At 32.3% G+C, this 27,383-nt stretch overlaps 2 protein-coding genes and 1 long non-coding RNA gene across 4 annotated transcripts in view; 1 reads left to right on the forward strand and 2 right to left on the reverse strand.

Annotated features, from left to right (window-relative positions):
* Nucleotides 1-7,981, reverse strand: part of LOC135846046 (uncharacterized) — a 28,655-nt gene extending 20,674 nt beyond the window's left edge. For both annotated transcript variants that reach the window (XR_010558872.1, XR_010558871.1), the window contains exons 1-4: nucleotides 7,594-7,981; nucleotides 7,221-7,274; nucleotides 4,233-4,513; nucleotides 3,883-4,130 (exon numbers count right to left, since the gene is read on the reverse strand). This is a non-coding gene — a long non-coding RNA (uncharacterized LOC135846046). The remainder of the gene's footprint in view (nucleotides 1-3,882; nucleotides 4,131-4,232; nucleotides 4,514-7,220; nucleotides 7,275-7,593) is intronic.
* A 4,114-nt stretch (nucleotides 7,982-12,095) lies between these two features.
* On the forward strand, nucleotides 12,096-15,873 carry LOC135845874 (WD repeat-containing protein 76-like). Its single transcript, XM_065364723.1, has 13 exons — nucleotides 12,096-12,350; nucleotides 12,426-12,530; nucleotides 12,601-12,863; nucleotides 12,942-13,046; nucleotides 13,114-13,262; nucleotides 13,337-13,460; nucleotides 13,649-13,785; nucleotides 13,864-14,027; nucleotides 14,096-14,168; nucleotides 14,236-14,374; nucleotides 14,462-14,640; nucleotides 14,718-14,842; nucleotides 14,915-15,873. The coding sequence occupies exons 1-13, from the start codon at nucleotides 12,318-12,320 to the stop codon at nucleotides 15,086-15,088; spliced, it is 1,770 nt and encodes a 589-aa protein (XP_065220795.1). The 5' UTR covers nucleotides 12,096-12,317; the 3' UTR covers nucleotides 15,089-15,873.
* The window catches only part of LOC135845876 (protein sneaky-like), a 131,098-nt gene continuing 118,985 nt past the window's right edge, over nucleotides 15,271-27,383 (reverse strand). The window contains exons 7-12 of the mRNA XM_065364724.1: nucleotides 20,830-21,025; nucleotides 20,039-20,165; nucleotides 16,837-16,953; nucleotides 16,207-16,349; nucleotides 15,869-15,982; nucleotides 15,271-15,772 (exon numbers count right to left, since the gene is read on the reverse strand). Of these exons, the coding sequence (XP_065220796.1) occupies nucleotides 15,518-15,772; nucleotides 15,869-15,982; nucleotides 16,207-16,349; nucleotides 16,837-16,953; nucleotides 20,039-20,165; nucleotides 20,830-21,025 (952 nt within the window). The 3' untranslated portion in view covers nucleotides 15,271-15,517. The remainder of the gene's footprint in view (nucleotides 15,773-15,868; nucleotides 15,983-16,206; nucleotides 16,350-16,836; nucleotides 16,954-20,038; nucleotides 20,166-20,829; nucleotides 21,026-27,383) is intronic.

Consider the following 27,383-nt stretch of genomic DNA (forward strand, 5'->3'; position numbering starts at 1 on the left):
AGATCAATTGAAAAATATAGCATATTGAAAAAATGATTTAAAAAAAAAAATCATTTTTCCAATCTTATGCTTATGAAATTTTCTGATTTTTTATCATTTCAATTTTTGAACACTGGAAAAATGAAACGAAATGAATGAATACTTAGAGATCAAAATAAAACTTGCAGTGCCCTGGACCAATGTACCAATATTTTTTGAAACTATCCACTGAAAAATTTGAAAAATTTTCTCAGCAGAAAGGTAATTAGATTTGAAAAAAAATTATTAAATGAATAGAGAAGTGAAAGTTATTATTAGGGCTAGGATTTTTATGATAATGCTTTTTTTTTGTGGCTGGACCCTATACGGCATAAATCAGTTTTCTTTGCGATTCATTCCATTCTGAGGCAAATGACGAAAGTTGATAGCGCTTTTTTTTGCTTTTTTTGGGTGTAAGTGCTTGTAAATGCTTTTTTTCACCTGAAAAGGACAAAATTTTGCTTTTTTTGTGCTTTTTTCTGTCGTTAGCGCTTTTTTTTTATGAAAAATTGGTAGAACTGTAACAAATATTTCAAAAAATTCATAAATTCATTTACTTTTTGGACATTTTTGAAAAAAAATAATAATTTGGACAAAAAAATCTGCATGTTTCAATTTGAGATTCTGGATGTGAAACATGTGACTTGTCAATTGGAGGCACAATCGCCGTCTTTTACAGTTAACAATTTAAAAGAACACCTCATTGCTGCTTTCTCTAATCTGTAATCTCTCAGATCTTCTAATCTAGTAATTTTAATCTGTAAAGTTGAAAATAGACTTTACTTTGACGTTTTTTCTTCTCATTATTCATTTTAGTTCAATTTGAGTGTGTTTTTATACTGGGTTTGAAAGGACCTTCATTTTGATATGAAACATGATGGGATTTGATAGTGCTTGTTTTTGCTTTTTTCTTGCATTTTAATTGCTTTTTAATAGCGCTTAAAAATCCTAGCCCTAGTTATTATCTAAAAGCTCAATTTTTTTACAGTGAGCAATAATTCGATTACACCAATTTTTACTCTCAGAAGGAATTCATTCGAATTTTTTTCTGAATGAAAAGAGTGTGATATTTTTTTGAATCTTTAGCTTGATCCAAAAAAAAATCAAATATTATAAATGTTTGTTTGGATTTTGGGTAAAAAATTGACAGTTCAGTCTCTTCAGTTATTTAGGTACCTAATTCTTAAGCTGAAATATTGCGAAGAAAAATTTCTGGACCAGGCAAAGAAAAATTCAAAAGTGGACCTCCCAGGCAAAATTTTACAAGCTGAATTCCATTTTTCCGTTTTTGAGTGATTCTTAAAAATTCAACTTAACTAGGACTCATTTTTTAATAAAAATTCCAAGCTGTGATCAAATTGGGAGTAGAACAGAAAGCTGAAATTGCATCTGTACTCTTTTTAAGAACCTGCTAAATAGATTGGTGATGGGTTTCAGCCATTCAGAAGCCTTCAGCAAATTGTTGGATTTTCTAATATGTATTGGGAAAATTGCTGACTAACAGAATTCTACAACTTTTAACTTGAATTTGCCACGCACTTTGAAGTTCCCTTTTCTACCAATTCAAGCACATAGTAAAAAAAATTGTAAGCCAGTTTATATTTAAAAAAAATCTTTTCACCAACTGTGAAATTCAAAATTCTGCATGCTGAAGGCTGCAGAATAACTCAAAAGGATCGTCAAATAATTTTGAAGATTAAAAAAAAATTAGTATCAAAGCAATTTTTTAGCTTTTTTTGCTGATTCGTTTATAAAAGACGAATTTTTTATGTTTAATATGGAAGAATTGATGAAAGAATACTTTAAATTTTAATCGACAGAAAACGGTTTTGAAAAGTGCATAAATTGATCTATCTAATCGATTGCAAAATGGTAGGTATATAAGAGTTTTTGGACACCAAGTTTCATTTTGGCTCATTTTATGGCAATTCTTCTAAACTTGAATAGATAATCCAAAAATTCACTGGAAGCTCCAGAATGGATTAAAAATTTCGTTAATCGAATATGAACGTTGAATAAGCATCATAGAACCCAAATTCTCACTTTCTACCTCAATTCGATCGAATTTTGAGTGCAGTATTATTAAAAAAATATAGCTTATTTGAATTTTCAAAAATTGAGAAATGAAATCCATAAATGAAAGAAAATCTGACGTGAGACGTGTTGATGTACCTATTTAGAATTTATTTTCAATTTTTCTCATGTAAATATCTAGGTAATAATAAGCATCCAAGGAAAAAAATCATAATGAACTTGATACTGGTAAGTAGAAATGAAAAATCTTAATTCTATTAAATAGAAGTTAAATTGTGGCTGAATAAATTGTCAAAATGTCAAAAAATTTAAAACAAATCTAAAAAATCAAAAATATCAAACAAATCTCAATTTTATAAAAAAATTAAAAAAATCAATTTGGAGAATAAAAATACCTTCTTGAAATTTTAAAAATAATTCACAAAAAAATTATGAATAAAATGATATTGATCGATAATCAAACCAAAATTGCAATTTGATGAAAAACAGTCGAAGAATTACAATTTTTTACGAAAAATTAGAAAAAATATCATTATAAAATTGAAAAAATATTATGGAAATTGGAAATTAACAAAACCATCAGGAGCAAAAATGATTCTGACCTCTTTTCTTGAAAAATCAAATTTATGATGAAAAAGATTACCAAATTTCTGAATAAATTTCAAAAACGTTTTTTTGATGCATTTTTTATTTAAAAAAAAAAAAAAAAAAAAAAAAAAAAAAGGTGCAAAATTGTTTTTATTTTGAAATTGTACCTAATAGGTAGGTATATGATAGATAAATATTCATTATTCATCTCTCATTTTTCATGAAATAAGCATTCATACTTTTTCTATTCAGAATTTTTCCTTCCCCAACTGATTACTAAATTCTTAAATCAAAATTTTCCTATAATTTTAATAAAAACTCATTCGGCTAATAATAAACATTTTATCTCATAATATTTGAACTATTAAAGTACAGGTTATTGAACGATTTATTCAATTAAGTAGGTAATTTATATTGAGGTTTTTGAAACAAAATTCTACAACTTTAAGTAGGTACTCTTATCACTTTTAATTTTTTCATGTTTTTTTTTTTTCGGTTATTGCTGTAAATCTTGGTCTATAATTTAATCAGTTAACTACCTATCTAATGAAACAAGGATGTTGTATCCAACGCATTCGATTAAAATTACCTAATATCAAATTTGAATTTCTCGATCGACATTTGTAAAGCTAAAAACTGTCATAAAAACAACCCTCTAAAACAATTTTTAAAAAAATTGCCTCGATTTAAACGAACAAACCAGCAACGAAAACAATTCTACAGAATACGAAAGGCGGGAATAAAGAAGGACATAAGTTATGGTTATGATAATAGGAAATTTCGTGGTAAAAATACGAAAATACGTTTTATGAATTGTTTAAGCGATGAAAAATATACGAAGATCAATTTCTGCGTACACATACTATACACAGACACAGACAATACGAGTGTACAAAGTTGCGAGAATGCTGAGAGAGGTAAAATATGGGTATAAGGGTAATCACATTTTTTGAGATGTTTTTCTTGTTCTTCAGTTTAATGGGTTGAAATTAATTTTTATATTTTGTTCAGATGAACACGCGCCCGCATAAGTGAAAAATTTAATTTCGGCATTCCGAACACGTAGGTGACTTTTAGTTATAGTACACCTACCTATACACTTGAATCGAGTGAAGCCTACCTATATTTCGATGAACGAAACTTATACTAAATAAAATACCACTCAATTTGTTAATTAAAAAAAAAAAAAAAAAAAAAAAAAAAATACAAAGCAATCAAAGATTCGGTAATAAACTCACTTACCCATATCTTTCGTTTCCTTTTTTCTATAGTCCTGAAAAGAGACCACCATAACCGCAGAACGAATGTCTTCTCTAGTTTGCATAAAAGAATACTCGAGTGTGAAGGGTGGCAACACACAACCGGAGGGCACCATATTCCCTCAACGTTCGGGATAATCATTTTGCCGAATGAAACATGCAAAATAAGGGTGTGGTGTTCTGCAACAGTCGTTTTTCATCGTCCAAACGATACTACACGAATGAGATTTACTGCCAAGATAGAAAATTGCAATTTTTACCATTCGTTTAAAAAGATACCATATAATGAAACATTTATTATATTTTAATAGGTATTGGTAAGAGCATACTCACCTCACACATCACACATGAGATAGGTATTTGTCGTTCAACTCGCATATTATAGGAGACAAGTTTGATTTCCACTTTTACTATATGGCATCTCATTCGGTCCCTTGCTACCGCGACCGAATCGAAAGGTCTTTGAACCCTTGAGGTCGTTTTTCTTCGAACATAATCTCCATTGGAAACTTATTCGCCATATAATACAGAGAGATGACGATATTCCTATCAAGTGGAACATTTCGCGTATGCTTTTTGTTCTCGTCCTCAGCAGCGAACTCTTTCCAGTAAACCTGAAACAATAATCTTTGAATTAATTATAGAAATTCAGCCAACTTCCCTCATGGTACACACAGCAAAGTTTTCGGAGCTAGAAAATGCCAAGTGCGTTGTCGTGATTAAATTTCATATAATTTAAAGATGTGCCCCTCGAAAACGAAAAGCGAACTCCATTACGTTGAAACAGTCACAATGTCGACGTTTTTTTTTTTCCTCTCTATTCTATTCTTATATACCTAACCGTACATATACATGTCTGTTGTGTGAGCTTTTATTTGTGCGTTTTAGTCACGTTAAACTTATAGCTGCTGTGTTAAGTAGGGTGCTTTATAATATATATTTTTTTAGGCATGAAAGCCATTGTGGTCGTGCTATCATCAAAACGTATACATTAAATACCAATTTCCTTTATTATTTTTCACACGAGATTATTTTTAGAAGCTAGAATGTACAAGTAGGTATCGGCTGCGTTGAGTATTTGTAAGGTTGATTTTTGGAGCTATGAATGAGAATAAATTTTATATTAAATAAAGGTTTAGTTAAGTGGATTTTTTGAATTTTAATTTTTTTAGGTGTCGAAATTTGTGAAGATGTCTCCCAGATCTATTTTGAATTGGAAAAAGTTCTTCAAAATTGAAGAAACGACATTGGTTTTGAACAGTTGAGGAAATAAGACTAGTTTTCCTTTTTTTTTTTTTTTTTTTTTACATTGGCGTAGATTCTTCAATTTTGAATGTAGCAAGGAAGTAGATATACCTACCTACCTACCTACCTACCTACCATTTTATAAAAAATTTAATTTTCTACAAAATGTCATATCTACATCTTTGGTATTTTCAAATCTGAAAGATACAGCGAGGATAATAAAGTAAAAAAAAAAATGAGAAAAGTGTACTTTTTTCTCAGTATTTTTTGAATTTTCTTCAATGTTGGCCACACAATTGAAGATAGGTAAAAATTGATTATACTATTTTGTTGAAAATTCAATTCCCTACAAAATGGTGCTATCATTAGTTCAATTATCTCAATATTTGAGCCTGTGAGTCTGCTTGAAAGGTCGAAGTTTAGGTACACTTGAATTCCTCCCATGAAGAAATAGCAGGCAAAATGAGGTGTGCGTTCGACTCCTCACGGCCAGGGCTCCTCTCTGGTTCATAAACCAATTACTAATCGTGCTATTACTTTTTTGACACCTGATGTTGGAATTTTAAGAAAAGTCATCTTTTTATTTTTTGTTTTTACCCCAAAAATACATTTTTTTTTAAAAATAGTGATTTAAACCAAAAAAGATGTATTTCACAGCTGAGATGAAAAATAGCCATTTTGTGAAGTGTGCCAATTACATTTTGTAGCCACTGTACAGATATTTAAATTTTACCATCTTTACACGCAAATTATATTACAACAATTCGAAATAGGTAATGCTTAATACGCAGGTAGACTACTAAATTAAATGATATAATCCGCAATTGTCACCTATTACACGTTTTTTTCCAAAACACTTTTACCAAAATGAGATAACGACATTTTTTTTTACCTCTAGGTTGCTAATTTAATTATCTGAATAGACAGCACCTACCTATGTTTTATATGGTACCTTTTTTTTTCTCTTTTAATAACGTTTCTCGTAAATTTACACCTGGCTATGACAAAGTAATTAAATTAATTAAAGTTATATTTATGGAATCACAAGAGCGTCTGTACAGATCTGTATCTTGTACTTTACCTATCTAGGTAAAAATGTTTTTCGAACACGAAACATTATTTTAGGAGTGTTTCGATTTTATTTTTACAAAATTAAGCATCGTTTTTTGCCTCAATAAATTACTTGTTTTTAATTCGATCGATATGCTAGTAATATAATTATGAGATTGTGTTTATGGGAATAGATAAAGAAAGGAAGGCATCGATAATGTGTGTAGTATTGAATTCTACTTCAAATTATTTTTAGTGCTTATTGCACTGAAATTTTAAAAATCAATTTCTTCTTCTATAACGTAAGTAAAAGGATCATTTTTGAACGTTCTTAATTAATTTGAGCCTTGAAGAGCTTTGTTTGTTTCATAAATTCTGTAATTGGAACTCATACATTCTATAAATATTTTGAACTCAAAGCAAAGAGATTTTCTTTCAAGTTGATTGGAGATTTAGACACATCATAGTGTAAAAATTATGTGTTTGGGTACAAATTATGTATATCCATTTTGATGAGTAAGTACACGTTAGATTTTCTAAGGGTCATAAGCTAGGTAATTTTCTCATCTTAATGAAAATAAAAACAATAAAATAAACATCTAGATAAGTATATCTGCATTGAAAAAAAAAAAAAAAAAAAAAGTGAAAGTCATAATAGAAAGATAGGTAGGCTAGTCCAGATATACCTATTTACATTTAAATGATTGTGAAATGATGTACAGACAACTCTAGGGGGGATTGTCATGACATTTTCAATACATTTAGGATTGAAATAGACATATTTTTTTAAAAACACCATCAAAATTGGCATAACTTCTTTTGCTCAAGCCAGAAAATGAAATTTAAAAAAAAAAAAAAAAAAAAAAAAAAACTAGAACATATTCTGCGATGACAACATTGCAATTTACAACTCTAATTAGCTTTCAAAATTCGAATTCTCCAGCAAATATTCAACGTTGAGAAAAGAGCTCAAAAGTTTCACTTTCACGTATGAAATAACAACTACACAAAAAAAACTCAGCTTACCCAAAGTTTACCCTGTTATTCGAACCAAAACGTGGAGTCGCGTGCACCATTATCCTGCAATTGAAATACAAACAACTTAATTTTTTTACACGTATCAGGTGTGTAAGAAGATTAGTAATTCGATACACGTTGAAGCATTTTCAAAAGTTTATACAAAAGACAGAAGAAAAAAACCCTAACATTGATCAATATACCCATCTAGATGTAGATGTAACGGTAACTCATCATGAGCAGGAGCTACCGTTGATATTTTCAAATTCTCGGTCATAAATATACTTATAAGCTTGAAAAAATATCGTATAAAAATAAACTTTTGTCAAGTTTTCGCTTTTTAAATAAAATATAATGTATATCGATTAACAAACTTACATACCTTGAACTTTTCTGCGGCCAGGGTAGCGAAAAATCAATGACATCGTACGAAATACAAAAAGTATAATATTACAACAATAGGAACAGGTGGATTATAGAAAACACACCGATATTATAATCTTATATAAAGAAGGAATTATTTTTAAAACCAAAACGAATCCATTGCTAAAGATGTTTGAAGTTGTTATGGAACGTACAGCAGAGTCATACACCGTTTTTTCACAGTATGTAGACGTAGCGGGTGAATTAGAAGTAATCGATAAAATTGTAGGAGGGTTAGCAACCCCAGTTTTTCACCCTACGAAGGGCGTAGACCTAATCATATTCCCAAAAACCATGAATAACTGCACCTATTAGCAGCATTCAAAATATTTCGCAGATGACATCCGATCGAGTCTCGTTATCATTTTTGTTTATGAGTGAGTGTTTTTTTCTGATGTGAAATTATTTTATGAGATTTAGGTATTCGTTGTTTGGGAAAATGTTTGGATGGAGTTTAGAGATGATAATATCTACGTGTGCGTTTTGCAGAAATTGTGACAGACGCACTTGAAGAGTAGCTATAGTCATTCAGTTCGAACAGCTGGAGAATGAATGAAAGCGTGAGGGCCTACTTACCTACTTCTATGGCGTATTTTTTCGAGTAGGTAATGAAGAAAAAAAATGGTATTTTTAGTTAGGTAGTTTTCGTAAGAAGATTTTTAAGAAATGAGATTCCGGATTACCAATCTAATTATTTTTATAACGTTTTCTTTAAAAATATTTTCTGAAATGTCCGCTTCCGATTCAAATGGGACCAAGATTTTCAAAAAGAGGGCCATCCAAATTGATTTCTTGAGTTTTGGGGAATTTTTTGACCATTTTTGATGGATCGTGTGTGTGTGTTTTTTTAATGTACATGCTTATAGGTTTAGGTATTCAGTAAAAATTATTGTCATTTAGTCATAAAACTAATATCAACTTCCTCGAACCGAATTTTACTATCTAGCCATTCTGAAGCCTCCAGCACGATTTTTGGTTTCTCCAACATTTTATGACCAAAATACCATACTAATTTATGAGAAAAAAAATTCAAAAAATCAGAACTTTTCTGTTTGAAATTCGCACGAATGAGGAATGACCGTGAGTTGTATAAAACTAACCCCCCCACCGATCTAAATTTCGCAATTTTGAACCATTCTGGAGCCTCCAGTGCAATTTTCGATTTCTCCCGAATTTTTAAATTTCTCTAGAAGAGGTCGAAATCAATTTAGGCAGTGCCAAATAGAGTTATGGCTTTTCCTCGACCTGTTTAACGGATTCACACTAATCTGAGCCGATTTCCAGGAGGACAACTCCAGTCCGATTTTTTACCGAAAAATTTATGAAAAAAATAATTCAAAAAGGAAAATTTTTCTGTCTCAACTTCTGAAGGAAAATGTTTGAAATTTGCACGAATGGCTGCATTTTGTCTAAAAATAACTCCCAAACCCAAATTTTACCATTTCTAGAAATTCTGGAGCCTCCTGCCTATAGCGCAATTTTTGATCTCTCTGGATTTTTGAAATTTCTTCAGAAGGAGTAGGAAACCAACTTTGGCTTGTCAGCTAATAATTGACTATCATTGAAGAGAAGCTACAAATGCTACAATTCCAAATTCGAAATTCGATTTTATTTTTGGCAGTGATGGAAAAACTTTTACATTTCAGTTTTCAGTTTTGCTTTTTTCAGTTCAAGTTTTCAGTTTTCCATTTCAGTTTCCGTTTTCATCATTTCTTTGAGATTCGAAAAGAAATGAAAAAAAATTTTCGTTTCTTTCATGAATTTTCATACCTACACTCTACTTCGCTATTTCGCAACAAAAACTAAAACTTCAAATTATTTTAAATTCAAACATTTCAAACTCATAAATTATGAAGAAATTTGCAGGGTTGCGCAGAGAAAATCCAGGACTGGAGGGGGGGGGCAAGAAAAGACAAGTTATGCTACTTGGGAGGAGGATTGCATTGCATCGTCATATTGCCGGCAAAAAATTGTTATTTTGCCACAATAATCAAAATTTTAACATGCTGAGCACTGTAGTGTCAAAAAAACTTTGAAATTCCGTTCAGAAAAAGTGAATAATTTGCATTTTTGTAAGTAGGTATACTTTGAGTATTGAGTATTTCATTTCTGGAGCGGTCTGTTCAACTTCAATTTAATTATTTTTCATATTTTTAAAAGTAGCATCTTGAATGGCCATTGGCCTGAGTGCTGAAGCGAGGGCAAAAGTTTTATGTTTTGGAAAATTTGTGATTTAAAAAGTAGAAAAACATCAATTTTAATGAAAAAATTAGGTTTTTCTGATCACAACATTTTTCAAATTCAAAAAATAGGTTTCTTGAGATTGTAATTCTGAGAAGAGAATCAAATTGACCTGGGCGAACCGTCGAAGCGAGGGTAGAAGCTTGGATAATTTGTACCTAATTGTATTTTGTAGTTCAAAAAGTACCTCGAACAATATCAATTTTAATGAAAGAATTCGGTTTTTCTGATTTCAACTTGTTCTAAATTTAAAATTTCATCAATGGTTTTTTGTTTTTTAAAACTTTGAGTGGAAAGCAGGGAATCAAATTGGCTCAAGTGAAGCGAGGGCAAATTGCAAAAGCAGAAAGCTTTTGAAAAAAAAATGATAAGAATTTTGAGAATAGATTGATGATTTTCAGGGATGAGGCCCGGAACGATTTTTTTTCGGGTTCCGGGTTTCGGGGCTTGGGCTTTCAATCAAAAATTTATTAGGTCTTGGGCTTGGATTGGGGCTCAAAAGATTTTGGGTTTGGGTTTCAGGGCTCAGTGTCCAGGGCTTCAATGAAGTGTTCAGGGCTTTCCGGGGCTTTTCGGGGCTTGAAATTGAAGGGTTCCATGGAGAAGGGGCCATAGTGATTTTTTTTGTTTTTTTTTTCATTTACAATTTTGAATGTAGGTATTAAATTTTTTTTTTTTATTAATTTCACGGTATTCAGTGATAGTGAACTGTTCTTCCACGAAAAAAAAAAAACGAATTGGAAAATGTTGGCTTGTAAAAAATTTTTTCAAGTCCATTTGAACTAATAAAAATCAGTGAAAAAAATTGACCAAGGCCCCTTTTCCATGAAGTGAAGCCTCTCAATTGCAATTTTAATGAGGAATACAGTATCTACCTAAAATCGTATTTGATTTTCTGTTGAAAAAAAAACTAAAAACATTTTAAGGGCAGATCCCGATTGCTTTTTTCAAAATTATTTGAATAAAACATTTTTTTAAAAATCAGAATAAAATTTTTTTGGAATTATTAAATTACTGTCCAAATTTTCCAAGTATCATTTATTCATTTTTCAAAGAACAATGAACTACTTACAGAATATTACAAATAATGTACCAAAAACCCCTTGAAATATTATACTTTTAGCTGAAGTTGTAAATTTTGTTTTTGAAAATCATCTTTTTTGACTTTTGAAGTTTTGAGATGTGCACAGAACAGTAATTAGGTACAATCTTTGACTATATATACATGGACTACTATCTTCATTGTTGCCGATGAAGCCGAAGTAATAGAGGTACTAGATCGGGAGCATCGGGAATTTTCATACGCGCGCAGGAATCCCACCCACCCTCGCACCTTCCAATCACGGTGAACCACGGAGCGACGAACACCCTCCTACGTTCCAACAACCGCTACGCTCGTTGCAACGAAATCTCGCGCATGCTCAGAGCCCATGTCCCGATCTAGTACCTCTATTGCTTTGGCTTCACGATTCCCATTCAACAACAATAGGAGATAGCAGTCCATGTATATATAGTCAAAGGGTACAATACATATTAATTTAGAAAATTTGCACAAGCCCTGAAAAACCCCGAAAAGCCCTAGCCCTAATCACAGTTTGGGTTTCGGGGCTCACGTTCGGGGCTTGGTTTTCAGAGGAAAAGGTTTCGGGCTTTGGGTCTGGGCTTTGTAGGTTACAGTTTTTAAGGTTTTGGGGCTTGGATATTCGGGCTTCAAGGAAATAATCGGGGCTTTTTCGGGTTTCGGGTCCTGGTACTGGGCCGGGCCTCATCCCTGATGATTTTGTAGACAAAATTCAGTGATGGTGAATTGGTGATGGCAAAACTTTTACATTTCGGTTCAAGTTTTTAGTTTTTAGTTTTAGTTTTATTTTTTTCAGTTTAAGTTTTTCTCATTTCAGTTCAAGTTTTTAACCAGTTTCAACTTTCAGTTTCATTTCAGTTATGAAAATTGAAAATTTTAATTTTAAAAAAAGAGAGCAGGCTGAGCAGGCAGAGCAAGCTCAAGTCAAGTTCAAAATAAAAATGAAAAAGTTCTCATTCTCAAAAGTCAAAAATTCAAAATTCAAATGAAAAATCAAAATCAAATTCAAAATTATTCAAGGAATCGTTCAAAGTCAAACTTCAAATCGTTGCTTCCCTGCTTCCTAGTTCCAGTTTCAGTTATGTTATTTCATTTGAAAATATTCTCATTTGATCTGTGGAACAGCCTTTCGATACTTCTCACACTATTTATATGTGGCTATTCATTGTTCATTTCGCAGTATTTTTGAAAGAGCTCGCGGAAGTTGTTCTTGAAATTTTCCCGCTCCTGGTACCGACAAAACCTGGAATATTACTGTGCTCTAAAATTCAGCTACTAAAAATTGAAGTTATTTGATAATTTTCTACTCCTGGATTACATCTTCTGTTCAAAATTACTCTCAATCTACCTCAAATTCAACCATGAGTGTGAAAAGAAGTGCTCGTATTCGAAATGTAAGTTAAATTCCGTTATCGTTATAAATCTAATTCTCACGTTATTTACTTTTTTTTATTGTTTCATTATCGTAGTTGAAAGAAAAAATTGAACCAAGTTTAAGCATTGTGATAAAAAGAGCAGAAATACGAGTAGACGATTTAATCGTAGAAAATCCACGTCTTCTTCGGCCACGACAGGTGCTTTATTTTTTGACAGTTACGTATCAATTTTACCCACGTTGTTTCTTACCGAAATCAACTTTTACAGGAGAAATGCTACAAATACGATTCGTTGAACGGTACGTTGGACGAAGATGAGAGAGATAAAGATTACTCAACAAAATCCGATACTGAGACCGAAAGTGATAGCGATTCGGACTTCTTTTCGACGAAGAAACGCAAATTAAATAGTACCCGAATTGATAACTCTTCGTTACTTCAAGTGTTCGAAAACATCGATCCGACCGAAGAAGAAAATGAGTACAGACGTCAGAGACAGCAAAATATGCTAGATCGGTTTAAAGTTTTAGAGTACGTTTTATATACCTCTCGGTATGCTAAATTATTCGCTAACTGTGACTGTGTTGTAATATGAAACATATTCTGTAGTTCGTTAGATTTAGATTCAGACGTTAAACAGCTTAAATCCATTACTCCTGTACGAAAATCCGAAGTACCGAAGAAAGTAGCTAAACCTCAACGACCAGCCTCTAAGTAATGACCGGTCATTTTTTATATTGAGCTATGATTCGTGAATTTAATTTCGTGTGGATTTTTTCAGATCTTCTACACCACGAGAACCGATCAAAAGATCTTTACGTTTGCAAAATAGATCGCTTAATATTACAATGGATAATGAACTCGAGTTACAGTTCGGTTCATTTACTACCGAGAAAAATGAACCTTTTGAACGTACGAGAATCACCGATGGTTCGTGTTCATCTTATTTCCATTTTTTTTTAGTTCATCTTGATATTTTGTAATTTGCGGTGTTTTTGTTGCAGAGCAAGTTAATATAGTCGACGAAGGTTCCGATGAACAAATGATTGAGGTTATGAATACGCTGAAAAACGATGTGAATTTATCTTACGAAGAGACTAACACGATCTCTACGTGTGATTACGATAAGTAAGGCTACGAATGCTGCTTAATGTTAAGTTATTACCGAATTATTATTACCCATTCATTTATTATTAATAAAATTATTCGCGATTGTTGTTATGTGTATGAGGGAATATTTTTGCACCCCCACTAATCTCTGATGCTATTGGTTTTGATGAAGTAAATAAATGTAATGAGAAATTGGCACTTTTTAGATACGTTGATATCGTTAAATCTTGTCGATTACAATACGAACCTTTCAAAGTTATCAAACAACGAATCGTTTCTATGGATTTTCATCCATCGTCTAAGAAATTAATAGTTATAGCTGGTGATAAAATTGGACATATGGGTAAACTATTGATTAACATTGTCGCGAAAGTCATAACATAATGTATCATTATTGATAAAATCGTTACCGTATTTCTAGCTATACAAGATTTAGTCAAACAGGATACTAATATTGAATTCCAAACTCACGCGTTCAACGTGAATTGTGTCAGCTTCAGTCGAGAAGATCATACGAAATTCTTCTCCACCAGTTTGGAAGGATGTACCAGACAAGGAGATATCAATAGCTCGAAGTCTATACTGGTATATTGATTGAAATTTGAACATGATTCAAGGTTTGTATCAGGTAATTAATTTATCTGTGTGAACAGGTACATCAATCGGATCCTGACCAACACACAACTTGGCATCACGAATTTGGTCAATCGTTATTTATTGCCGAAGGTAAAAACAACCTTTATCGAAGATAATTTGAAAAAGATGTAATGATTTACTCGTGTAATTTTCGCAGGCAGTGGAATAGTAAAACTAGTCGACTTGAGGACACCCGGTGAGAAAAGCTCTAGTTTTAAATGTCATTCTAGATCAGTGAGAAATGTTATGTTACATCCAACGAACGACAATTATTTCGTCACATGCTCTGGTACTGGGTAAGTGCTTCTGAACAGTTAATCGAATATTTGGGGTATTTTGATCGTTGAAAACTAAACTCTGAACTAATCCGCGTACTTTTGCAGCGAATTTGGTATTTTTGACATCCGAACGAGCAGTTCAAAGAAACCGAACCCGGTAGTGCTGCAAACTTTTAATAAAGGTTTAACCAGCGCATTCATTTCTGCTAAAGGCAATTACGTCGTGAGTACCTGTAATGACGATACAATTCGAGTACACGATGTTTCAAATTTACAAACGTCGAGTGAGTTATTTACGAAAACAGAAACCGTATCGAGTCACCTTATAGAACTAGTATTAATCTATCATGAAATTCCGTAGCTAAAGTTTCGAAAGTAACTCATAATAATCATACTGGCCGATGGCTTTCGGTATTCAAAGCGAAATGGCACCCAGGAAGAGAAGATGCCTATATCGTCGGATCAATGTTGAGTGATCCTAAAAGAGTACGTATTTTACAACTTGCCACTTCTTTTTTGTGATCGTTGCAAAATATTATTTTTTATTTTGAATTCCAGATTCAACATTATCATCGCGATGGACACATGATTCATCAGTTTTCCGATGATCTGATGACTACATTCTCTCCGTGTATTACTGTGCACCCTACGGAACCAGTTTTTGTCGGTGGTACCGGATCTGGTAAATTTCACGTGTTTTCTCCTTTTAATTTGGATGAAATTTATTCGTAATTTATTTTCTCAAGTTTGCTCATACTTGCTGTTATTATTACCTATTTTAAATGTGATTGTTGAATTTCGTGTCGCAATTGTTCGTCTATTTCCATTTTTTTCGTTCTTAAATTAATTTTTATTCGTATAGTTCGTTTATATATTTTTTAATTCAACTACCTCAAAAAATCTAAGATTAAATATACACGGTAGAAATTTAATTATCAAAAGTAAAGTAACTGCGAAAACATTATAAAATGAATCATTGTTTAAATTCAAAATCTTAAGCAATAATTTAATGCTCTCTAAACGTAGAGCTAATCAGTATATTTTCTACATTTTATTTATGATTTTTAAGTAATCACAAGTACAAATTAAAATTAACGTATTTTTATTATTAATTTCACCATTTATTATTATTTTTCAAAATTAAAAAAATTTATTGAAAAGTTACACTTCTTCGGCCAGCGGTGCGGTGTCAATGTACTTGGGGCATCCTATACATTTTTTCCTGACTACGATGTCCCAGCATTGATTACAGTAATAGAAATAGCAATGTATGGATTTGCAATGATTTTCTCCACCGGATTTCGGTTCTAATTCGTGACATATCAGACATGATCTTCGACCTTGGTTAAAATACAATAACCAGGAGAACAGCTTTGGATGTTTTATTCTCAACGCTAATGGGAATGTTAGTGGTTCCTGTGAAAAAAATGTAAAAATATTTCAATGTTACCTATCTCATATTTTAAATTTGTGTATCCTATTTTGTGATTTCGAGTATATGAATTTGTTTACCGGTATCTTCTTTTCACGTGCTTCCCTTCTTACAATATCCAGTCTGTAGTTTAGATACGTTATTCGTTTTTTCAAAGTTTGGTTGTATAGAAAAATGACGCGTTTTTTTTCAGCCTGAAACAAAAATCGAAACCATTGTTCAGATATGCATTTTTCACGAAAGTTATCTCGTATTATTAATGACGCTTTTGATACAGTATTTTTCTAATTGGATCCTTTTTTTGCAATTTTTATTCATTTTGTTTCAAAAAACAATCACTTTGGTATTGAGAGCTTGAAAAATTACTAAATAATTCCACTAAATAGCTCGAGTAACGTTCCATAAAAATGCTACGTACCTTTGGATAAAACAAACTGCAAACATAACGACACAATCTTTTCAACACATACACATTCATCCAAGATAACATAAAAAGTAAAAAAAAACTAGCGAAAATCTTGATATTATACGCCCCCGGTACTGACGGATTTGGTAAACACGCTGTGACAAATACAGAACTCAGTATTAAAAACCAACTTGCAAACTTGACTAATGGTTAGCTATATTTTGAAAAATCTACGGAAAACAAATCCACTGCAGATTTATACTACGATGAAATGTTTCCATCGTTTATTAAATACCGTACGTTTATTTTATCGTTGTTCATTTTGACAATTGGTTTTTTAATTAATGATCTGACCATATTGTTAAACGAACGTACAGTGACTGGTTACTTTGAAGAGAGCTTTTTTGGTAATGATAAAGGGTGAACTTGGCTGGCGTGAATGTACAGTGTTCAGCAGCTCATTCATAAATCGAAGTGATGTCAAGGACATTGTAAAATATTATTTAGGTAGGTACCATCTCGCAAATTCGATGGAAACCGACTGGTAAATTAAAAATGTCAGGTTCACGTGCAACCAACATGGTATGTTGAATTAATTCTCGTTGGAAATTGATGAAAATTCCGATTACGTAAATACCGTACCTTCATTGGTGGAATATTGTTTTACTCGTTTTTTCACCACGAAATTATGAGCTATCGAACGTAACATTGATGCTAGGAAACCGACGCCTTTGATTTCGAGCGATAAATCGTGATGGCCTGAAATATGGAAAAAATTATCAGAATAAAATTTATAAGCTGTATTTTGTATATTTGGGTGACTATTTCTTTGAAATTTGAGTTCATTTTGACAATGACGACATGTGCTCGTCTAAATTGATTCATCTTCACTGTAAATGGAATGCTCGTCAATTTTAGGTGAAATGTTTTAATTTTGATTCATCCGCTGAGACTCCAAAGCCAACAATAAAAATATGCTTACAAAGGAGATATTTCAACTCGCTCGAAAATTTTTGAACTGGATAAAGCTAGATCGAAAGAGCATGCAAAAATATCATCAGACAAAATTTTAAACTGCATTCGATTTTTGGTGAATTTTTGGAAATAATTTGAGCCAAAATGTCAAAAATGAGAAAAAAAATCAAAAATTTCCCAAATTGACCAAGAAAGCTGAAATCTGGAATCTCCAGCGAATTTTTGAAACTTGAAATTTCTACAAAATTTCACCAAATGAAGTTAGAAAACTGAAATTTACTCTGAACCTTAATTTCAACACGTAAAGTCTTTTTAGAGCGGCCGCGACTTTTTGAAAAATTCAATCTCCTCCCCCCTCCCCTAAAAAAAGTTATAAAATCTGAAAGATATCAACTTTAGCTCACATGCTTGCGATTGGTGCTTGTGAGTGACCTACTTGACCGATTACATACAATTTTTTCAAAATCCGTGTGTTCCAGTTCGAAACCATATTTCTGTCCAGCATTAGATGAAAATGTAAATTTTTCATTTTTGAGAAGTATGGAAGGAAGGTAAAGGGAAGCAAAGGCGTTTGATTTTAAGTAAATTTTTGAAATCTTTTTTGAAAAAAAAAGTCTGTAAATACGTTAAGAAAATTACTTTTTCGAAATTTGTTAACTTTTATAAAATTTTCTCAAAAATACTGATTGAAATTCATATGAAGGGGGAGAGGTATTAGGGCTCCTTCTCACTTTCCTTCACACTTATCCAGCTTATGATGGGACAAGTTCGGGTCAATCCCATCAGTAATGTAAGAAAGAGTCATTTCAGATGCAGACAACACCTCACCGAAAATTTCTTGATGAATGATGAAGTTGTGTGAAATATGAAAAAAAAAATGATAAAACACTTCAGATGGTAAAAATTTTGAAAAATTTATTCTGAATAAATCATTTCTGTCCTTCGGTTTGAAATCTTGCGAACTTTAAAATTAAAAATGTGGATCAACTTGACTTGTTTGGATGAGCTTCTGACTAGAATAGAGAATATGGAATTTTTAGTAAGTCAAGCTGAAACGTTTGAAAAATTATTTCTAGCGTAATACAATAATATTTGAGACGATATAAAAAGGTTCTTTCAAGAAATAGGTATTTCAACCAAAACATAAAACATTTATTTTCACTTCATCTCATCCATCTGTTTAAAAAGTCCTGTTTTTCTGTCAAAATTACCGAACAAAAGACCTATTTTTTGAGAAACTTGCTTATAAGGTTCTGATTTTTTTTGCTCAAGTCAAAAAGAGTCAATTTTGGGGAAAAACTTTTAAAACCAGTCAATTTTTGGCAAATAGTCAATTATGAGGAAAATAGTCACGTTTGAACAAAATTAGTCAATTTTAGGCAAAATAGTCAATTTTGAGATTTTTGGCACAATTGTTGAAAGAAATTCATTTTGATATCAAAATTTTCAAAAAGTGTCCAAATTGTCCATTTTTGGTAAAAATTCTCTTGAAAGGTCAATGTCAAACAGTCCTGTTGTTGCCAAAATTGTCAAAAAATTTCTGTTATTTATCAAAATTGTCAAAGGGTATCAATTTTTTGCGAGTTGTTGAAAAATTGTAATGTTTTTTCGTCAAAATTCTCAGGAAGTAGTTTTTTTATAAAATAGCCTACTGGTCGTAAATTTTGTTAAAATTGCTCAATAATTTGTACCCTTTTTTTTTTTATTAAAACTTCCAAAAAGCATCGATTATTGCCTTGCCTGCCTAAAAAGTCATCTTTTGGTTTCAAAATTGCCAAACAAGTCTTGTTTTTTGCAAAACTTGCTCATAAGGTTCTGATTATTTTTTTTTTGGCAAATTTGCCTAAATCAAAAAGTGTCAATTTTTGACAAAATAATCAAGAAGTGTCCATTTTTGGCACAATTGTTGAAAAAAGGTATTTTTGATATCAAAATTGTCAAAAAAGTGTTCAACCATCGATTTATGATGAAAATTGTCAAAAATAATCAATTTTTGCTAAAATTGTCAAACAGACAAGATCTTCCCAAGATAGTCCAAAAATCCTACTTTTACCAAAATTGTCAAAAATTTCCTGTTTTTTTTATTTTAATTTTTATCAAAATTGTCGAAAAATTCCTGTTTTTTTATTTTATTTTTTTATCAAAATTGTCAAAAAGTACTTATCTATTAATTTTAAACGAATTGATGAAAAGGTGTAACGTTTTTTCGTCAAGTTTTTTTTTATAAAATAGGTAGCCCAATAGTCGTAATTTTTATCAAAATTGCTCAAAAATTTGTGTTCTTTTTGCCAAAACGTCCAGAAAGTATTAATTTTTGCCTTCCTGCCTAAAAAGTCCTCTGTTTATTTCAAAGTTTGCCAAATAAATGTCCTACGTTTTTTACAAAATTGCTTAAAAGCTTCTTTTTTTTGTCAAATCAAAATTTCGTTTTCCCTTTAAATTCATTTCATTTTTTTTCAATTTTTATGGCAATTTTTCGAGAAACAAAACAAGCCTTGAGCAATTATCTAAAATTAATTGATTTTGAGCAATTTTGTATAAAAACGTAGGTATAAAAATTGAAATTTTTCTATGAATTTTGTTGGTCCGACTCCTGTACAAATTACTTCTACAAATTACTCATTCTCTATTCATGTGAGGTCCTTCATTTTGGAACCCTCCTGGTGAATGTAGCCTGAGACAAACCCCTTCTATCCATCTTCCCCATGGCCCCACTAAAGAGTTTGATTTTTTTTTTAATTTGGAACTTTTGATAAATGTGCCTTACATCTTTTCTCAGAAGTATCGTATGAATCAATACAAGGAAAAAAACATAGTAAGATGAGTAAGTCAGAATTTCAACAAAATCCTATCTAGTGGTACAGCTTACCTATTTGTTCGTAACTGATATTTCCATGAGTTCTTATATCATCCAATATATTATACAGAAGAAGATCGATACTAATGAAGAGTATTGTGAAGAAAAACATCAACAAAGTTCCAATTACAGCATGCAGCTGTAACATAAATCAAAATCGTCAATCATTTTATAAATAACGCATAAATAACCTAACAAGAGAGATGTATTTCAACCTGCAGAAAAATTTTTGAACCGAACAAAATCAAATCGACAGAGCATGCAAAAATACATCTCTATAGCCAAAATTTCAGGTGCTCGAGTTCATTTTTTGATTTTTGGTAAATTTTTGAAAATCAAAGGGCCAAAAATGTGAAAAGATCAAAATTTCATCAAATTAATCATGAAAGGTTAAAATCTGGTATGCAGTCTACTTTTGATCTCCCTATCGATTGGAAATGATTTCAAACCATTTCGAGCATTTCTGGAGGCTCCAGCAGATTTCAGAATTTTGAAAATTCCTCAAAATTTTATCCAATGAAATTGAGAAACTGAAATTTTGATTTGAACTCTAATTTCAACTCGATGAGTTGACGGAGGTCGTTTCAAGTCGTTCTAGAGCCTCTAGCCATATTTTGGAAATTCCATATTTGTGCCTTAAAAACTGTCCAAATCAACTTCTCCATCCGTTAAAAGTGACTGATGCTTGTCAGTGACCCATTAGACCAACCACACACTATTTTTCCAAAATCGATTTCCACCCCTTTAGAACCCCCATATCCGGTTCAAAAACTTATCTGTCAGTCGAGATTGCAAAAACTTACAAATTCTGCTTTCTCAGCAGTCGTCAAGTAAATCTGATACACATCTGAGAGATCTCGTTTTTCTCCACTTTTCAACGGAAGCAACGTGAATTTACCTTTGATATATCTTCGATAATCAATTTTACGAAAATACCAGGTTATGTACATGTTATCCTCTTCGACATCCGTTAAGTAATTGGAAATGTAATTATGGCAACTGTAAAGGTGGAAAATTTAGATAGAGCCGAAAATCATTTTTCATTCTCGTCTAGCTACGTAACAACTAACAAGTCGTCGAAACTCGCGAAAAGCGAAATGTTTCGCCTCCTACGCGAATTGCGCTTTGCGCGACGAGTATCATTTCGTATTTGATGATTTATAACGTTGTTATACGACGGATTTAAATATTTTCATAAATTTAAACTCAATTTCGAATTAGATTAATTTTTGCATCGTTAAATTTCATCATTTTCGTGTACAAGCGAATAAGCCCGCGTCGAGCTTAATTTACTATGACGTCGTCGGAGCTTTTAATAATGCGACCGAGTCGCGTGTGGTTTTGCTTTATATGTCGAAATTAAGCTAATAAAAGATTTTACGTGCAATATTATCGAACACCATTTTCAAATTAAGGTGTTGAAGAAAATTCGCCTCGAGGCTAATTAATCATGCTAATTTAAAGTTTTCAGATTGAATTACGTCCTTTGAGAGTTGATATTTTATACGAAGCCATCAAACTCAATTTACTAAAAAATTTCATCTAGATTGGGCCAGACCGAGAATGTTAAAACCTCTACGTTGGTAGGTACTTTAAAAGCCTTGTTTTTGGAAATTGATGAGTAGGTAACCTACGTAGTTATATGTGACCTTGAATTCAGCCAGTAAACTAGAAAATTGCGATTTTTTATTGCTACGTATTGTATACGAGTACGTAATGGTCCCCTTGGACACCCTGTATGTTATCATCCTTTGTGAAAACATGATTTTCAACACCTTTGAGCCGCATTGCTCTTATAGTTAAACCTGAAGGGGGCAAAATTTATCATTTCTGATCAAAAAATCCATCAAAAAAGTCATCATCGTAATAACCTTGATTACTTAATTTTCCAATTTTAATTTCCCTAGTTTACAGAACACCATCATTTATAAGGATTCTCTTCTCTCCTACCAAAAAAAAGCCCTTTAATCGGCATGAAATCAAGTAAGTGCTTTCCATAGTAACATATCGCTCTTCTGTCGAATGTCCTCCTTTTGGTGTCACGCATCACAGTAAAGCGTGAACTTGTAACTTTAATTAATTGAAGTTCACGTGTGTATCAGAGTCAATGAACGAGATACTACAAAAAAAAGGGGGAAAATTTCCAAGGACATTACATAAAATCCTCATTCTGCAGTTTACGGAAAATTCACCTTCATCACCGGCCACCCACACTTTCCAAGTCTTTCATCCTATTATCGATGACCCAATGATGAACGGAATAAATATTTGTGCGTAGAGTAGGTAAATTAACCGGAAATACACCAGACAATAATAATTACTTAGAAAGGTTTTCCAATTGTGAACATTTGAAACACGCGGTTATATGCTATAAGGTTCTATAGCTGGAAATCGGGTCACTGGTGACGTCATAGACCGAAAGAAAATTCGTATAAAAGGTGATTTTTAATAAGAATAAAGTTTATATTTACATTTCCAACAATATACACACACAGGCGAATAAAAAATAAGGAAAACGAATCGCCCTAAATGTATATCTAAAAAAGAGCTCCGAGTAAGTAAATGAATTTTTCACGTGGGAATTCAAGTACTTATACAACACTTTAGTGTACGAAAACGAATGCAAATGACCGTGACGTAAAATCATACGTAAGTGTTCGGCGTTTATCAACGATGGATTTGTTGTTATATTGAGCTTTTCGTTATACACGATTACGATAAAGATGATTTTCAATGCGCGTGGAATTATTGTGGAGAGATAAAGAGATGAGAAAAGGTCTTGATGACGATTTTACGTAGTTGACGCACGATGCATTTATTTTCGGTTCGAGGAAAAAATACGTACAAGAAATATGGGTATGACGTCTGCGATGAAATCCACCTTCGTTGATTCGAGACGTTTTTAAATGACGAAGGGGGAAAACCTTTTGGAAGAAGGAAAATCCAAAATATACATGGGTGTCCTTGTCCAATCTCGAATGTTTTTCTAAAAGTGATATGAACAGCCAATCTAGCTTATTTCTTTTTGTCAAACTGAATCAAAAAACAAAATCGGCCACTAGTGGTGTGGATCGGTGGTTTTTCAAACACCCGGTTGTAAATTTCGTCATTAAAAAACCACCGGTGAAAAACCGGTAGTTTTTCGTAAAAACCACCGGTTAACCGGTTGTTTTTCACCACCAATTTGTAGTTGAAAAAATTGAACAAAGATAATGAAAAATGTAAAAAATCCACGTATTATCTTCATGTTTGAAAAAATTGGCTTAAAGTACACTTTAAAGTAATTTGTACTTCAAATAATTCAAATTGAAGGGTAAAATTGAGAGAAAAATCGCGAAAAGTGTAAAATTTAGAGCCAGAAAGTGCTATTTTTGAGGATTTTCCCGGTGCCGGTAGGTTGTTCAAACCACCGGTAGTTTTGCTAATTACCACCTTCTAAAAAAGCCACCGCTTTTCCGGTTGTTTTGGGGCGAAACTACCGGTTTTCACCGGTGTTTTTACAACCGCCCACATCACTATCGGCCACCCTCCTTCGATTCCACTCATTTTTTGGTCTAGTTGTGCAGAGTAATTCAAGAAGAAGGTGACTTTAATCGTAATTTTCACGTATTTTTATGTTCTTGCAAAACTGCCAACAAGGTCCCAAATGGATTAAAAATGTTCCAAAATCATATCATTGGTCAGTACTCCCATTTTGATCAACATATCCAAATTTTAGCTTCCTAGGTCATCCTCGCCTCATTTAAGGCGGAATTAAAGTAGAAAACCCCTCATTTATTACCCCTATTTTCGGTTTTTTCCTCCTTAAAAGAAGTGGGGATGACCTAGGAAGCTAAAATTTGGATATGTTGATCAAAATGGGAGTACTGACCAATGATATGATTTTGGACCATTTTCATCCATTTGGGACCATATTATGCCCCTCCAAAAAATGACTTTTCCGTAATTTTCGAATTTGACCCCCCCCCACTTTAGGGGTCGACTTTAGGTCCCGAAAGAATCTCATTCCACAAGTTCGACTTTATTTGATCGATTAGAACAGGTTCCAAGTCTCTCAAAGTCATGAAATATAAACTTATTAAAATCACATCACTTTGAGGGGTCGTAGCACCACCCCCCTTGGGGCTAGGGAGTTGGTTGATAGCTCATTTGATACGTATTTGAGAGGAGATTAAACAACCAATGCTCATTTTACTCAAAAGTTGACATTTTAGAATTTTTTGGCAAAAAACTGATTTTAAGGGGCTTTGCATGATCCACTGTGGGGGGATTAGCTCTGAGGGTAGGGGTGGGGGCTTTCAGTATGTTGTTCACCACATCATCCTAGACAATATTCTCAAAAAAAAAACCCTTCGATCCCAATTATGTCCGGATCAAATCGTACTTTGACTGGGCTAATCATACCTCAAGACAGAATTAACTTGAAGGAAATCTGCAGTGGGCAGGGTAAAAAAAAAATTCCTAGGAATTGAAAATCTCGAATTGAAATTCAAAAAGCTCGAATTTGTACTTTCAATACAGAAACTCAATTTTACAACATGAATAAGAAAGCTGAAGGCCACCATCGAAAAAATTTTAAAAATCACATGAAAACACATTTTCATCATTTTTTTGTAAGTAATAAAATAATTTGTATTTTTAAAAATTAAATCTCAGCAGTGGATGGAGGCGGTGGGGTGGGGGATTATCTGTGAGAGATTGCGCGCTAGGTTTTAGAGGACTCTGATCAGTTCAAATTCATCTATTTTTTACATTTTAGGTCTCTTAATAGTACCTACGTACTCTTCCAGCCTCTCGATTATGATTTTTTTTTCTCGAAAAATTGAGAAAATATTATATGATATGAGAGGGTTTATAGAAGCAAACATCACTTTTATCAAAAAGTTGATTTCGAGAAAACAAGAAAAAACGATTTCCAATTTAGGTGGGTGAACTTGAAAACTGCAAATGATCTTAATCTATCTATGAAAAAAAAATGTTTTCAGTTTGCAAAAATTCATTTTCACAAAAATAGAGTGATTTTAATTAAGGTAATATGTATGTCCTCAAAATTGTACCTACTCAAAACATTCAAAACTCAACTTCTAAGAACCTCATAAAAAACTTGAAAAAGGGGTCAAAAAAGTGACACACGCGAGAAAAAAATTTTAATTGAGAAAATGCTTTTTAGAAATTTCTGGCCAAAAACGAGACTTTGTAGACAATTTTTTTTTTTAAATGAAGCATTTTGGAATTTTTCAAAAAGGAAAAACAGTTTTTTCACAATTTTGTTGCAAAGCAAGAATTTTTTACAATTTTTGGCAAAAATCAAGACTTCGACAATTTTAGCACAAAACAATTTTTCTGGCAAATAATTGGCAGAAAATGATACTTTTTGGCAATTTTACAACAAAAAAGCCAAGTTTTTGGATAATTTTTGAAAAAAAAGTAAACATTTTTATAACTGCTATAGCGATAATTTTTTCAAAAATTTCTCAATTCTACAAAAATACACAATTTTTGAAAATACAAAATTACATTTTTTCGAAAAACGAATACCTAATAATATTTTTTTGCATTTTGTAGGCTAAAGAACGACATTTCTATGAAATTTTTGGAAATTTCGAGTAAGTACCTAAAAAACAATAATTGCTCAAAAAATAGAACTTTTTATTTTCGACTTTTCGGTTAAAAAGAGAGACTTTTCAGCCCTTATTAACAAGAAAGCGTGGCTTTTGGTCAATCTTTAGAAAAAAGTCAACACTTTTTGGAATCTTATTGCAAAAACTCAACAGTTTTTAGTATGAAGCAATACAAAATTGTCAGTTTTGATGTCTGGCTTTACAAATTAATGCCAGTCATTATGGGTTACACCTCGTCAAACTAATTTTTATTCATAGTCAAAAGCATCCGAATCATACAATGAAAAAATCGCAAGTCAAAATATTCACTTTTGCGAATGGTACGAGTAAAAGTGAGTTTTGACTCCACCTCTCAATTTACAAGTGCGTTTTCACCCAAAATCAAAGCATTAACAAAGCAATGAGTTTCATAGGGTAATGCTGGAGCATAAAAACTGTACCCAAAACTGCAAAAAAAAAAAAAAATGATTTTGGTGGCAGAAATACTGAGAATTTTTTTTCCAGACACGTCTCATTGCATTTTGAGAACCATTTTTCATATTAGAAAGTGAGAAAAGTTATATTTTAAAAACTGTAGGTAATTTTTCAAAAAAAGAAAAAAAGGGTCATAAATAAGAGCCAATGACTTGCTGCTATCCTGGGAATTTTCTACCTGATAATCAAATCATGAAGTGGCAGTTTTCAAAGTCATGTTATGAAGGGATGAAGGGAATCGAGGTACGTATCATGATTTTTTTCGAAAAAATCTATTTTTAAAACTTGTGATTTTGTTAAAAAATTTGAGTTCTAATTTTCAAAAATTTTCGAAGATTTTTCAATAGGTAAGTAGGTACCTAGGTACCTACAAAAAAAATCTTAAATTATTCATAAATTGTAAATTTAAAAAATTTTCAAATCATACATCATTTTTTGAATTTTTATCTTGCATTTTGATTTCTGGACCTCCTCCTACCCTTCCACAATCCTCTAAAAAAAGTTATTCGAACTGTCGTTACTCCTGACTTTGATTTGATCTTTGATATCGTAGGAAATTTTCAAAACTTGACAAAATTAAGAAGTTGAAATTTAGCATCGTGATGGTGTATTCTCGTAACTTCAAATCTCTATATTCAAGGTCGTCGCGACAAAACTCTCACAATCGAATCCAAATACTACATACATGTCTCTAACAGTTTCAATAGATGGTTTAAAACCTGTCTCCCTAATTTACCACACCTTGTCAGAATCGCGCCGTCGGTCTTCTTCGACTTCACGACGTGGTCATCCCATTCAAACTCTTGTTGCTTCTTCTTCTTCTTCTTCTTGTTCGCCTTCACTCGAATCTTCTGTCACATGTGCAAAGCGTGGACATTTAAGTACCCAAACCAGTTGGTTGTGCACCCTGAAATAACTGTCGTTCACGGGTATACGCAGCGCCGTATATCTTATGATAGGCTAGTATATCTTTTGTTCGGGATTTATTTACCACTACAAGACAAGACAGTCTTATTTTGCTGTCACTGAGAGGAGGGAGCCATGCGGAGCTCGCTTCCTTCTTACAAATCTAGCTCTTTTACAAGAAATCACGTTTCCTAGAATTCCTTCGCTTGTTAGCTGTCTACGATTCTCTTTCCTGCAGTTAACTCTCCTTGAACCTGATCACTGTGTATTGTTCCTTACTATCCTCGACTGTATTCTTCCAATTTAGTCACAAGTAAAATACATTTTATAAACATGGGGATATGCAAGATATTACG

This window comes from Planococcus citri, chromosome 4 (genome assembly GCF_950023065.1).
Source record: "Planococcus citri chromosome 4, ihPlaCitr1.1, whole genome shotgun sequence".
In the NCBI taxonomy this organism is placed as follows: domain Eukaryota; kingdom Metazoa; phylum Arthropoda; class Insecta; order Hemiptera; family Pseudococcidae; genus Planococcus; species Planococcus citri.